General features: G+C 42.7%; 1 protein-coding gene across 3 annotated transcripts in view; it reads left to right on the forward strand.

Annotated features, from left to right (window-relative positions):
- The window catches only part of Mtx3 (metaxin 3), a 173,750-nt gene that overhangs the window by 138,224 nt on the left and 20,211 nt on the right, over positions 1-15,315 (forward strand). Inside the window, exons 8-10 of one of the 3 annotated variants that reach the window (XR_009589947.1) lie at positions 1,984-2,063; positions 7,816-7,955; positions 8,824-8,950. Coding sequence is in view for 1 of the 3 variants with exons in the window: in XM_060377783.1 (XP_060233766.1) it covers positions 1,984-2,114 (131 nt within the window). In the remaining 2 variants the exon portion in view is untranslated. Of the gene's footprint in view, positions 1-1,983; positions 2,687-7,815; positions 7,956-8,823; positions 8,951-15,315 lie in introns of those variants that run through there. The other 2 variants (XM_060377783.1, XM_060377785.1) reach the window with 2 other exon arrangements.

Below are 15,315 nucleotides of genomic sequence, written 5' to 3' on the forward strand. Positions count from 1 at the left end.
CCAGATGACAAGCCTTGCCTGCTCCTTCCTGGGCCTCCCATTTTCTAATGCTCCCAGGGCCAGTGGCCAGGCAGCTGTCCCCTAGCCCACAGACATGGCACAACAGGCCTGGGGGTCATGGCCCAGTAAAAATGTCTTTGATAACTTCCTGTCATAAGTCACCAACTAGAGACCTGAGTGACTAGACCATCCATCTCTTGGCCGGGGTTGAATTGACCTGTAAGTTCAGCTTCCACAAGTCTGACATGGTGTCTATTGAGCTTTATTAACTATTGACAAGTTTACTTTCCTAAATTTTAACAGCTTCCATTTCCTCTATAGCACATGTAAGGAATGTATTATCTTATGGAATAAAATATGTTTATGAGTGATTTCCAAACAAACAAACAAAAATTGTAGAAAGCACTTTTCTCTGCAGACCAGAGGAAAGCAGATATGAGCTAAGTCTTCTCAATTAAATTAGCATCCCTAACATTCCTTTATCTATCTCTTCTCCCTTCCTGTCCTTGTTTCTAGTTGGAGGGTTGGGATGACAGTGGAGCAGGACTTGTTTTTTTGTTTTGTTTTGCTTTGTTTTTGTTGTTGTTGTTGTTTTGCTTTCAAGAATGTGCAAGTAATTGGGGTTGATTTTTGTCGCAGGAAAAAAAGCTTTGGAGCTCAGCTTAACAAGCAGACTCATAAACGGAGCTTTCCCTGGACCATCTGCCGGCTGCAGACAACAAATTACTTAAACATAGCAAGCTAAGTAGGAAGGGAAATGGGGGTGAGGAAGGAGGAAATCAGGGAGGCTTCATGGAAATGGGGTTTCAAGTTGAGACTTGAGGAATGCATAGAGTCTGTTGCACACTCAGACACTAACAAAGGCCTAGCACCCATGATCCAGATGAGTTAAACATGTCAAAAATCAAGTTTGTGTCTGGACTGCCCTTTTAGCACAAGCAGAGAGAGACTGGGCAACCATTTCAGCCAGGTAAGATTTCCTTCCAGGGTGCAATTAGGATTCATGTTCCAATTGCTGCCCTTGAAGATGCCAAGAAGTTCCATGTTTTTTAAAAGGTGAGCTAATGTCTTGTGGAGAGCTTTTTATAAACTCGAGGTTAAAAACAAAGATACTGTGGCTCCTTTCACATTAACTAGGAATTTCTTCACCAATGCCCACGCTGGCTTGACTTTAGGGTTCACTACACCTGGTTTGCTTATTGCTTTGCTCATCCTCCTGTTTGTGTCGAAGCTCTTCTTCCACCCTGGGCTGCTAGGCTCCTGCCTCTGCAGTGGCATTTTCTTGCCTTCTCCTCTCCCTTCCCACCTTCTCAGCTAAAGAACCTGCCTCAGCCAGAGCTGTGTGGGAACCAGCTCAGAGTGAGTCACTCAGGAAAATTCTGAAGGGGACTAGTCACCTGATTACCCCTGGTCCATCAGGCACGTCTTGTTCCTGCCTAGCTGACCATTTTCCTGGGAGCTATTTTTGTGTGTGAGGCCATACTCCTGGACTCTAGGCAGGGCATAAAAAAGGAGAGAACACATGGTGGAGTTGGTCAGAATCATGTTTCCCAAGGCACTGACAGGGACTTTGACAAGACACAGCTGGCTGAGGGAGTATGCTGGAAAACTCAGCCCTGGGGTGAGGAAGAATAGGAGGAGGGGCTCTTTAGATAGCAGGTGGCCTCACTGTTTCTATAAATGAAATGGTACATTTCCACTGAGGGCTGATTACAAAGATGGTCTTTTATTAGACAGCTGGAGCAACCCATAGGCCAGCCCTTGAGGCTCTATCAGAGAAAATTTCCCTACCACTCATAAACATGCTTGGCTGCACCTCTCTGGTTAGTGCCAAGGCTGTTTGTTACTGATTTCTGCATGCGGATTCTGCACAGGCCACAAATGAATGGCCCGTCAGGGAAAGAAGTAGAGTCATGGGCCAGAGCCTTGTTTCAAACACTGCCAGATTTAATTATCCTTTCCATGTGTGTTTTTCTCTTAAAGCAATTCACCCTCCTTTTGAAGACACCGAAAAGAAACACAGGTGCTCTGTGCTAAGAGCTGGAGAAGAGAAGGTGAAGAAGGTGAGAAGAGGCCTTCAAAGCCCTGCAGATCTCTCCATGGAGAAATGCTAAATGTACTTTTAGTCAACTCAGAAATCCCTCTTTAAAATGCAGCATGATGTGAGGTGTGTCTTTCAGCCATTTTGCTCTTCGGAAGCTGAGCTTCATGGCTCATGACACTTTAGAGTGGTCCAGCTCATTGGACAGCAATCCCTGAAAATATGGTGGTCCTAGTAGGAAACCAGCACCTCACTGGCCAGGTCTCCACACCACACTCCACAGCTGATTCCTAATTGGGCATAAAAAATAGCAACTAACACTTATCAAGAATCTACTCTATGTCAGGTACTTATTAAGTGTTACATATTGTATAACTCCTTAGATTTTTATTTATTTTGTTTTGTTGAAACAGGTTTTTCCATGCAGCCTTAGCTATCCTAGACTGGCTTTGTAGACCAGGCTGGCCTCCAACTCGCAGTGATCTGACTGCCTCTGTCTCCCTGAGTGCTGGGATCAAAGGCATGTGCCACCACACTACATTCCTTATATTTTTTTATAGCAAGATATAAAATAAACCAGCGCATGCACACAGTCTAAGTTCAAACCCATAGCTGCAAAAATAAAATAAAGTTTATTTAACTCATCACTGTTGTTATTATTGTTATTATGGGGGAGGCATATGCAAGCCACAGTGGGAGTGTAGAGATTGGAGAGTAAATTTGCAGAGTTGGTTTTTTCCCATTTTTGCACATACTCAGAGATTGAGCTCAGGTTGTCGGTCTTAAGCAGCACCTCTAACCAGTAAGACATCTTGCTACCTCTACAACAACTCCGTGATATGCCTTATATTTTCAGATCAAGCCACCAAGAATCACTCACCAGAATCAAGCCACTACTGGAAGACGGTAGCATGGCCAGGAATTAAAACCAAGAGGGTTGAGGTCCAATCCTGTTACCCACCATCTACATTGGTTCTTTCCACACACACCCATCCCCCCCACCTCACATCACTTGTGCATCTGTCTTCTAAGACTTCCCCACCAAAGTGTGGGGTTGTTACATTATTCTTCTTGCAAGTGTCAAATTCCCTTGGTCTGGTTGCTTAGTGTGAGATTTTTCTGCTAAGATATATAGGCATATAGACACCATGAAAATGCATACAGAAGCTCTCTCCAGTCCATCTGCCCTGTACAGAAGAGGTGTTTAAAGGCTCTCTAAAGGAATCACCTTCTTTAGAAACCCAAGAGGACTCAGATCCCCTAAAAATAGCCACACCTCCCCAGTCTATTTTAAGCTCTGCTATGAGAGAATAGTGTAAAGGCCACCACTCAGGAAGTAGTTACAAAATAAAGGATTCTCCCAAACACACTATGATAATCCAGTTCTTAGCGTTCATGGTAGCCCTGAGGGGGAACACTGGGTCTTGAACACTGAAGCTAAATACTCCAAGTAAAGAGTCCTCAATTATAAAACTTCAGAGGACAGTAAGTTGGCAGAAACCCACATGTTCCAGAAGCTGGAGTCACAGGCATCTTGTGATATGTCCACCCACCCCGCAGTGGGAACAGAAGGCAAGCATATTTATTTCCCAGATGGCTGGTGTTGGAAGACAGGGGACTGGCTAGACCACAAGCCCTTTACTGACCTGCTCTTGGCTTGGGGTACTGGGGTGGAGGCTCCTCTGAGAAATGCATTTGCCCTTTGCTTGCAAAACATCTTTGAGTGATTGATGAACCTGCCCCGGAGCAGAAAGGAATGACACCAGCATCTGAAAAGAAAAGATTTCACTGTTTCAGGCAGCCTCAGTTACCTGGACACACAACAGGATCAAAAGAGAACAGGTTGTGATGGCTGTGGTAGGGACATGGGATGTGCCAAGAAAGGAGTCTTGGTCATGGTCGCTGATAACAAGACGAGAAATACATTCACACAAAGCTGTGACCTCTGTTTTCTTCCCTGGCTAAATGTCTAACAGATCCAGCTCCCAAAAAGGCCCTAACTCTTTCTCAGTGATTATATCTGCCTTGGGAAATGGGTTGGAGACCTTCAGTCTGCAGGTGGGAAGGTCACACAGACCTCGCTGATGCAGTACACATGGGTGGCTCAGGACAGTGCCCAGCTTACAATCATCAAGAAGTTGACCTTGTACCCATAATTGTTTTATGTATTTGGGGCTTTAATTCTTCTTATATAAAGGGTAGATATGGGATTAATGGGACTTTTATTTGCAGCAATATAGTGTAGACTAAATCCCATAAGCAGCGAATAACACATAACATGTAAAGTGGCACTTCCTCAAGGTTAAAATAACACAATAGTAAGGGTTTTTATGAGTTATGTTCCTGCTTTGTCACCTATTAGTTGTGCAGCCTTGGAATCAAAGTAAGAATCAAAGTAAGACCTACTTCATAGAGTTATTGTAAAGATTGATGAGCTAATTCACAGAGAGTGCTTCACGTAAAAGGGTTCGGTAGCATTTGCTACTATCCATTTAACTATGATACACCCAGATTTCTTCTCTTTGTTTCAGAGGCAGAGTGTGCTTCTAAATGACTTCTATGAACTCAAGGTTGCCTAGATCAAACTAGTAGAGGCAAGACCCATGCCCCTACATACCTACCTAGCCTGCTGGAACACCTTAGACTCACCCTCTGATGACCTCCCAGACTCTCCCTCTATTTTCTCAGCTTCTGAGATCCCAGGATCCCAGAAGTGAGATCTCTGCTTAGCACTCCCCTCCTTTGGCCTGTCTTGTTCCATTATTGCCAGCATCCCGGTGGGACAATTTCACGGGGAGGTGGAACTAGTGCATTAGAGTAAGAAATCTAAAGAGATACTATTTTCTGCCTAATCTGCTTTCTCCCCATGGGTCAATTCAGCTGCACTTTTACTTTGAAATAAAAAGAACCTAGATACCAAATGAGCAAACACCTTATTATGGAGAGCCATCTGCAGAAAATCCCATGCAGTGTCTCCAAGGTCAAAGCTATGTTCTGCCTTGTGCACAGAACAACTGACAAGCAGGCTGGATGGGAGATCACAGGGCCATGAGACACCTGGACAAGAGCCAGCCCCTTCCTTACAGCTGAATCTAAAGTTCTCTCTGCAGCCCAAATCTTCAAGCAGAGTTCATGTATGTGTGTGTGTTTAATAGAAACGTCTATGGTCACTTGGAGTCTGCTGGAAGGACAGAAAAATAAAAAGTCAGCAGCAACCCCAAGCCTTGTTCTTGGCTCTTTCCTTCTCTCTGATCCCAGATTTTCATTTTTTAGAGAGTGCCATCTGTTCTTCCTTTTAACTTTCTTGTCAAAGGAAATAATTTTTATTTTTGAAACTGTATGTTTTCTCTTTTCCATGCTCTGAGGCTGGTTCTTCTGACTGCAGAGGTGAGGGAATGAGTAAAGAGGCTAGTGCCGGCTATTAAGTCAAAGAGACTGAATCTCACCAGGGAAGCTAAGCCCTGGCTTTCTGGGCTATTGTGCAGAACTGGAAGACAGCAATGGGATTTTCTTTAGCTTGCTGGGGACCTAGCCAAGGTAGTGAAAGTGTTCTGTCTATGCTGTCCAGTTCACGCTACATTTTAAATTTAGTTCATTTCTATTAACTTACCTCCTAGGCTAAATGTAAATATACAGGTATTTAAATATATGACACAGTTCAGGGAGTCAGGAATTGCTGAGCTCCAACTGCAGCAGGCTCAGACCCTTTCCTGGTAAATGATCTTTCCACAAACTCACTACCAACTAACTGAATGCTTCATTGAGCAGTTTTCTCTAGCACATGGCCACATCGATTTTAAAAAGAAACTTCCAACTACTGTGGTTATATGGGTTTTCAATATTTTAGAATAATAATGATAATGAAACCCAGTTGTTTCATTTGGATGTTAACTCCAGTGCAAACCATGAAGCTTTTTGGTGAGGAGAAATGTGAGTCTAGCCTCAGGTCAGAGAAAAAGCCTGTTGCAACCCATTAGCAATGTCTGCTGAGCCAGAGGCATGGTTGAAATGGCAATAATACTGGTTCTCATATTGGTTAATCTCATGATCGGTCTTTGTAGCTTTGCTTCAAGAACTATTGAACTAAATTATGTTACTTATCCAGTCTGTCAAATAAAGATGCCTATATGAAGTCTATGCTTCTAATTTTTTTTTTTTTTACAGCAGTCACCTTGTATCTTCATTCTCCTTTCCCAATATCTATAACGTCATGTCTCTTGACAGGATAAAACTAAAATATATAAGTATTTTATATATAGTTCAATTTTTTTTGGTGGCTGAAGGCCGAGGTAAGCCAGTGAGATTTTTATTAATAAACAAGAATCCAGCCTTTCACAAATTTGCCACGTTGGGCCGATAGACAACAAAAGCAATCAGCTCCCATATTTCAGTTGTTGGAGAGACTTCTGCACCTTTAAAGAGAGCTTGCTCACCATTTACTCATGGGAGTTTCACAAACTGACATGAAAAGGGCAGGTTACATTTAAAGATGATGAAGAAAAAAATATCCAGAATGGAAAAATGCCTTACACAGGGCTCATTTTCTGCTTGGTGCAGAATTCCAATATTGAAACTAAAACAGACCCTGTACTAAGATTTCAACCGACCAACAGAGGGAGAAACTGTGATCGCATGGCTGGCATGCCTCCTTTCTCTCAGTCTGTGGAAGGCTCAGGGATAAGCTCCCTGATTGCTCCCCAGTTCCCACCTGACACTGACATAGGGTCCTTAAGTGACATGACACTCAGACCTTACCAGCAGGGAGGTGTGCAGCTGAGGGAACCACAGAACATCAGTGGTATGGCCTGAGATGCCACAGACACTCCTCAAAACAACAGGGCTGAGTTGGGAAGTATGGTTGGCCATATGTTAGGGTAGGAGACAGTAATGCTTGGGTTATTTTCATTCCTGCAGCTTTTCTGTTACTAATAGGCTGATGAGACGTGCAAGAAGCTGAGTCACTCAGAGCTATGCTGTGTTGTTCTATCAGTTGTGCCTATGTTCAGGCCTAACCTCCAGATAGGATGGTTTTAATGGGGAAAATCTTTGGGGGAGGGGTGATTGGACCATGAGGCTCCACCCTCACCAGGAATCAGGACACTTCTACCAGAGGACTAAGGGAGCCTATTTGGGGACTCAACAAGAAGGCACAAGCCCTCACTAGATAATGGACGTTGCTGACATCTGTATCTTGAATTTTGCTGCCTCCAAAGCTTTAACTCATCAATTTCTGTTGTTTATACAGTGCCCCGACTAAGGTATTTTGTTATAGCAGCAGGAACAGACTAAGAAACAAGGTATTGAGCAAGAAAACCCAGGTCTGGATGTCTAATGTCTAATGTCACCCTTGCTCTTGGCAATGTGTCCTGCCTGCTGTTGCTTGGACTGTGTAATCAGGTTTGCTATTCCATCTGGGGCAGAGACGGTGGGGGAAAGAGGGAGATACAGCCTATCCTTTTATAAAATGTTCACTGGTAAAATAAAAATGGACCTGTGAGAGTCCAGAAGGAATAAATGCCATTCAAATACATCGTCAGAACAGGCCCTCGTAAATGAGCACTGGCCTTGATTCAGCCTCATGGCTGTCTGACTAGGCCAGGATGTCTGTCCTAGTCACTTCCAGGAAAGCTTGCCAGGCCCCCTAATGCAGGATACTCAGCAAATACTTGTTAGCTGATTATCAAATTTTAGATTCTCATGCATTTACAATTTTTCAAAGAAATTTGGCAAAAAAAAAAAAAAAAAACCCTAAGAACTATTTCTGGTTTCTTTAGGTTATGCTTTCTTCTGCTCAGTTTTGAGCCAATACAGTGAGAACATGTAATTCCACGTGGGGGAGCTTTAGCAACTTTATTCAAGACGCACTTCCTGACGACTGGCATCTGCATTTTGATGCACACACATGAGAAGACAGGTGAGACCACGGGGTGCCTCCAGCTCTGGACCCCCTACCCTTGATTTGAATGGACTCTCTGCTTCACACCTCCAAGTCATCTCTTTCTTTGCTGGGGTCTGATCATCTGGAGCTGGAATTTCAGATTGTGTGAGCCACCGTGTGGGTGCTGACAATTTAGAAACTAGAGTTTGGATGGTAAATGTCCCCTCCCCCCAAAGATTCACTTCCATTTTATTTTTAGCTATTGGGGAAGTCACAGGAATTTTAAGCAGTGGGGCACCAGGAGAGGTCTTTAGGGCACTGGGAGTGTGGCCTATAAGGGGATCACTTCTTTTTTTTTTCTCAGTTCCTGGTGGGTGGAACTCACCAGCTCTAAATGGTCAACCAAAATGAACTGTTTCTCTGTGCATGTGCGTTATCTCAGGATAACATCTGTGGGAGCCTTCTGTTGTTTGTGTTGCTAACACGTTTTAATAACTACCCCGTGGATCTTGGTTTTTATTTTAATCATTTGTAGTATAAATTTTTGGGTTTCAGTCTCTACTGGAGTTTATCTGTTTATGTTATTTTTAAATCTCTTCTAGTTGTATCTTGTTTTAAAAATACACCCTGAATATCTTTTAATTAGAATTCTAACTTTTAAATTTCCTATACACAAAATGTCCAACATTTTGTTTTTTTTTTTAATTTGAAGCTTTTAATTTCTCTTCTTTTCAGCCTAATGTGTTTAATTATTTTTCCTTTATGTTGAAATTTTAATGAAGTGTATTTTTAAGTTTTGTTTGTGCCACATATTTGGTTGTAAACCCACCTCGAGCATTCGACTTCTTTCTGTGGTGGACTTAAAAGTTTCTGCTAGCAGTCAGTTCTTCGCTCTCTTTTCCAGGGCTGTGGAGAGTGTGGCTCTCAGAGCAGTAACGTAGGAAGGCTGGACCCCAGCCAGATTTAAGGTCACTTCCTCTCTGGCTGTCTCTGCAAGCACCTTTGTTCTCTTAACAGAGACGGTATCTCAGGTAAGGGTTGGCTGGCAGAGGCTCTCTCCTCTGCCAGCTTGAGGGAGCCTGGGATTGGTCCCCATCAGGAGATCTCACTGTGCAGAGAAGAATTCAACAAAACAAGTTCCAGACCTTCTTTCCAGTTCACCCAAGCACAGAGTATCTCTGGGGCCTGGGACTGTGTGTGAATCTCCTTTTCCCCGATGTTCTTGCTCTACCTGGGAAGACAACCGTGCACCCCAAGGGAAACAAGGGTGCTGAGTTCCTAGACTGTTTTAAAAGAAACTAGAATTCTCTAGCCCCTGTTTTCCCCCTTTCTCTTCCGACTCATACTTACCCCACCAGCCAGAAGCAATTCATTTGAAGTAGCCCAGCTCATGAGAATATTGGAAGCAGTGACCCCATGCATGAGAAGGCCAGGAGGGGTGGGAGGCCCTCAGCCCAGGGGTTAATTCAGCCCTGTAGTTCAGTATTGGGAGCCAACTTGTCTGCAGTCATGATTGCCAGTCTGTGGTAGCAGTCTTACAGGAAAAAGTAAAGCACAGAAGAAAGGTACTATTTATTGGATCTTTTCAAAACTTCAACAGATTGGTTGAATTTTATAGCTTAAAAAAAAATGGTTAACTAGTACATGCCTGTAATCACAGCACTTGGAGGGGGGTGAGCAGAGGCAGGTGGATATCTGTGAATTTGAGGCCAGCCTGGCCTACAAAGGGAATCCAGGACAGCCAGGGCTACACAGAAAAACTGTCTTCAAAAACAAAATGAAACAAAATGGTTACACAAAGAATAAATATAACAAAGTATAGGCAATCTCAGTGGAAGAGATGCTCCTAGCATGGCAAGTTCTGGGGATGAGAAAAGGGCCTGAGCATTCAGGACTGGCTTCTGGGGGTCCAGGGAACAAACAAGGGCTGCCCCTCTTCCATCCAGCTCCTCAGCAGCTCAGCCCAAGATGCTGCTGGGAGAAGCATCTGCTTCATCCTCCCTTGCAGCAACTCTTGGTTGCTAAGCAGATCCCTTGGGTAACTATGTGGGCATGAAACCTTTGCAGAACTGCCAGGAATCTGCTTCACCCAATTGTCAGAGTGAAAAATGAAACCATTTCTTTCACCTGTCACTACTTTGCACAAAGCTTCCATTATTGAATGGTGATGGCCTGGAATGTATTCTCACCTACTTGTGGGAATATAAATGAGTTTTGCATATTCTAGCTCCAAGAGAGTGGGAGGGGAGAAAGGAGGTGTTGGTATCTCTGGAGCTGATATTCTGGGGACCCAGTGGTTGGGGAGAAGTGGGTAGAACAGACCAGCTCCGTTGGCAAATGGGTGCTTGGAGCAAGCGAAGGCTCCCTTGTGTTTGGATAAGCTCTCCTTAGACTCAGCAGTGCCTAGGGACCCTGCTTTCACCGAGCTATTGAATCAGTATCTCTGGAGGTGAGGCCAAGGCACTCTGCTTTCTAAAGAGACCTTTTAGATGAATCTTACAAGCACTGTTGAAGTTTGAAATCCACTGCTTCTTTCTGTAACACACACGTGTGCCCTGAAAAACGCAATGAGACATTACAGGTGTTCAAATAAATGTCTTCAAAGAGTGAGATGCTGTTGCTGCTCTGAGTCTTGGGTAACCAATCTCTTTAGAAAGCAGAGTGCTTTGGCCCCACAGGTATCAACTCAATAGCTTAATGTCAGAGGAAAAGGAGTCTATCCCCAGGCACCACTGAGCCTAAGGAGAACTTGAACAAAAGCAAGGAAGTTTTTACTTGCCCCACCAGATGGTAACAGAGTCATCTCTAGGTAGGGAAGGATGTGAAGAGGGACAGAAGCAGTCACAGCAGAGAGAGAGATGAGAAGCCAGCCCCACAGGCAAAGAATAAGAGATGATCAGTCTGCAGAACTTAAGTGGGTAGTGGTAGGGGCAGTTCAGGTGAGGGTGGGGGTGGATGTCACTGTGGACTGCTGCTACTGAGTTTCTGCCAAAAGAGTTGGTAAGAGAGCGCTATGACCAGATATCCATTCAAGAAAGGTAGCTGTGATCTGTGTGGGAGTGGTGCATGCCTGTAATCCCAGCACTTGGAAGGTGGAGGCAGGAGGATCAGGAGTTTAAGGCTAGCCTCAGCTACCTAGTGAGTTCTGGGCCTACTTGGGCTTCATGAAACCCTACCTCAAAAACCAAAGTTAGAAGCTAATGGGAAAAAAAAAAAGGAAGGAAGGAAGGAAGGAAGGAAGGAAGGAAGGAAGGAAGGAAGGAAGAGAGAGAGAAAAAGAAAGAAAAAGAAAAGAAGGTAGGAAGGTAAATTTGAGGGTAATGTAGAAGACAGGCTGGAAGAAGACAGGAGGGGAGGTCAGAAGAACCAGCTCTCCTTGCAGCTCCAGAGAGCCCTAGGCTGGGCAGGAAGGCAGTAACCATGAGACCTTGATCTTACACTCATTGTCTCTGCCATACAATATTTCCCTGATTGAACTTGTATGCCATGACATTGTTCAAATAGTAGGCCTGTTGGTTTTTTGTTTGTTTGGTTGGTTAGTTAGTTGGTTGTTTTTTGTTTGGTTAGTTTTGTTTTTTTTTAATTTGTTTGGTTTTTAATTAAAGCATATGGAAGCTTTTAATTAAAGCATATGGAACTTTTGATGTAGCACTAAATATGCAGATGATATTTATTTTAAATAATTTAAAAACAGCATTTAAATTAATCTAACAAAATAAACTTTGGTTCTCAGGAAAGCTAACGACATTGGTGCTTTTCAAACAGGGATGTGACAGTGCTGAGAGTTACATAACACTAAGACATTTTAAAAAGTAGCTGGGGTCAGGAATGTGCCTGAGTTATAGGAGTGCTTGCCTGAGCCCCACGCACAGAGCCCCATCATTGCCTGATGTATATGTGATAGCACACACACACTTGCAAGCCCAGAGGTGGGAGGGTCAGAAATTCAGAATCAACTTTGATAACACATCAAGTTTGTGGCCAGTCTGGGCTACATGAGATTGTCTTTTTACAAAGAAGGAAAGAAAGAAAAAGAGAGAGAAAGAAAAGGAGAAAAGAACAAAAGGAAAACAACAACAAAACTAAGAAAACTTTGTCTTCCAAAAGTATATACCGTTGCTTTAAAGATTAGGAAGACTGTTTCCTTTTTAAAACATGCAGACATATTATACTCTGAGGATCTGCTTGGACAGACGGTTCATGTTTTCTGGCTGTTAGCCAGCAGGAAAATGCAAAGGTCCAGTGCCATGATCTCTAAAGAACTCTTATAACCCCAACCTGCGATGACTTTTATTCCTAGCTAGTTAATATCCTCGTCTTTTCTCTCCAGATTTTATGGAAAGGTCATTTTTCCTATTTCTGTAAGGTCACCCTCCTTAATTCATATTCCAGGTCTTGGCAGCTCCCCCCTCCCCCAACCCCCCCCCCCCCCGTTCTCAGAGCCTTGTTGCCCCAGGGTGGGGCCCTCAGCTGCTGGCCTGTACTTCTTGCTGAGCCAGCAGTTTCTCCTGTTTATCCCCATCTGTCTTCTTGGGGCCTCATCATTCCTCGTCCACCCTCTACTTGACTTTTCCCTCAATTACTGCTGGTTTGACATTTTTTCCCCTTCCTTCTGAGTGGTCCCTCCCTGAACTCTCTCACTCAGAATCTGAATTATTTTACATTCAATGACTTTTCAGCTTTTGATTTAACATTTAACAATGTTGCCTGTCAGCCTACTCCTCCTTCCTTAAAAAAAAAAAAAAAAAAGCCAAGAGAGAGCTCACCAGAGCTTTCCTCACTTCTTAGAGTGTTTTGCTTACAGTTGAACATAAATTTGATTGGTTTCATCAAGCAAGGAGGCAGAGATAGAAGCTTGGTGGTTACAGTTCATTGTTTTCCCTTTCCCAAGTCATTGACATGGCTACACACTCAGACATACACACACAGACACACAGACACACACAGATACACACATACACAGACACACACATTCACCAACACAGATACATACACACACAGACACACACAGACACACACAGACACATACAGACACACAGACACACAGACAGACACCATTTTTTAAAACTTTATTTTTTGGGACTGTGGTCAGAGACTACAAGCTTCGTCCTGATACAGACCTCCACAGTGGGAGAAAATTAACCTCTCAGTAGAAAAAAAGCATCAGCGGGGCCTTCTCAGGACTGCTGCAGGACAGCTCTTATTTACATTGAAAAACATAATTAAATCCAAAGGAGAAAGTACTTCATGAAATCTTGTTTTCAGACATCCATTTGGGTAATGAAATTCTAATTTGATCAGGAAAAAAACCAGAATGGTCGCAAGATAGGTAACTGCAAGATCCTTGAAAAAGTATCATATGAGAAAGTTCAGTTATAAATCTATGAAGAATTTAAATTGTCCTCAGAAGGTAATGACAGCAGAGTTTTCTATTAAATCTCAACAATGCTGTTCTGATTAACACTGTTAATCAATGGGGAAATACAAATTCAAACCACAAGGCACTTCAATATGCCTCCTGGAGTTCCGAATCTGGAACCCAGGCATCATCGAAAGCTGATGGAAGGGCTCCAGCAGAGTCAGTGAGTGAGGCAAAATGGGAAAGAATGGTTTGCATATGTTGGATTAACACTGGAAACAAAGCATGTTTGATTCCATGATGAGAGCAATGATAATGCTGGTCATCACAGAGGATGAAAAGGACTCTTCCCCACCTACTCCATTGTATCTATTTTGTGTCACTGGGATTTACATTTGCATATGTATATGATTTTTATCTATTTGTGTGTGTGTGTGTGTGTTTAAAATCAACACCTGAGGTAATCATCTCAGGAACAGAAGCTGTGGGATAAAGAACCACTGTATGTTTTATCACATTTCCATACACAGACAAAGAACAATGAAAGGCTTTTCTATCTGCAGAAACATAGACTAGGTGGAATTTTAATTGCAAAAATTCTTAAGAGTTTGGTCATGGGTTGGAGAAATAGCTCAGTGGTTAAGAGCACTGTCCGCTCTTCCAAAGGACCCAGGTTCAATTCCCAGTACCCACATGGCAGCTCACAACTGTCTATACCATCAGTTCTAAGGGATCTGACACCTTCATACTAATGCACATAAAATTAAATAAATTATAAAAAAAAAGGAGTTTGGTCATTATCACAGCAAAAGTAATTAGACCAACTGATGTGAAAATATTAAAGAGTAATTATGTAAAATCATATATGAAGTGAAAGAATTATAATAATCAGATAAGTAAAAAGTAGTTATGATGATGAGGTATAACCGTAGATAGACTTATTGGCAGAACAGAACAGGGACTCCGTACATACCTGGTCAACTTCCACACAGAAAGATGGCCTTCTCAGTGAACAATGCAACTAGATAGTTCTATTTAAACAAACAAAACAAAGCAAGCAAACAAGCCAGAAGGTCAACTCAAGTTACAGTTACTATTTCTACAAAGAGACACCATGACCAAAGCAACTTGTAAAAGAAAGCTCTTTTTTTTTTATTACTTTATTTTTTTTATTTTTTTTATCAGTTACATTTTATTAACTCTGTATAAAAGAAAGCTCTTAATTGCTGGCTTGCTTCTGGTTTTTGAGGGTTGCTATGGAGCAACCATCATGGTGGGAAGCATGACAGCAGGTAGGCAGGCAATGGTGCTGGAGCAGTAATTGAGAGCTCATATTCTGTTCTGCAGACACTAGGTGGAGGGGAGGGGCAAGAGACAGACAGATAGACAGACAGAGCCTGGCAGTCTCTTTTTGGACATTTTGAAAGTTCAAAAGCCCACATCCAGTGACACATCTCTTCAAACAAGGCCACACCTCCTAATTCTTCCCAAACAGTTCCACTAACTGGGGACCAAATCTTCAAACATCTGAGCCTATGGGGACCATTCTCATTCAAACCACCACATTCCATTCTCTGGCCATAGGCTTGTAGCCATACCATAATGTAAAAACATACAAAATATACCAGCTGAACTTCAAAAGACCCCATAGTCTTTCACCTGTTGACGACTACTTCAAAACACAGTTTCTTCTTGGACTCAGCAATCTCTTAACTATCACCCCATGTCAAAGAAAAATAAAAAACCAGATTACATCCTTCCAACATACAATGGCACAAAATATATATTATCATTACAAAAGGGAGGAACTGGAGCATAATGAGAAAATGCTGAACTTCAAAGCAAGAATGAAACTCAGCAGGGCAAACTCCAAATTCTGCATCTTCATGTCTGATATTAAAGGGTTTATTAGATGGCTCTTCAGATCTCCTACTCCTTCCAGCTTTGCTTATTGTAACACACTTCTCTCTCTTGGGCTGTTTCCACTCCCTGCATGAAGCTCCTTTTGGCTTGTATTCCACACTCTGGTATCTCTAA

Source organism: Meriones unguiculatus, chromosome 2 (genome assembly GCF_030254825.1).
Source record: "Meriones unguiculatus strain TT.TT164.6M chromosome 2, Bangor_MerUng_6.1, whole genome shotgun sequence".
Lineage (NCBI taxonomy): Eukaryota > Metazoa > Chordata > Mammalia > Rodentia > Muridae > Meriones > Meriones unguiculatus.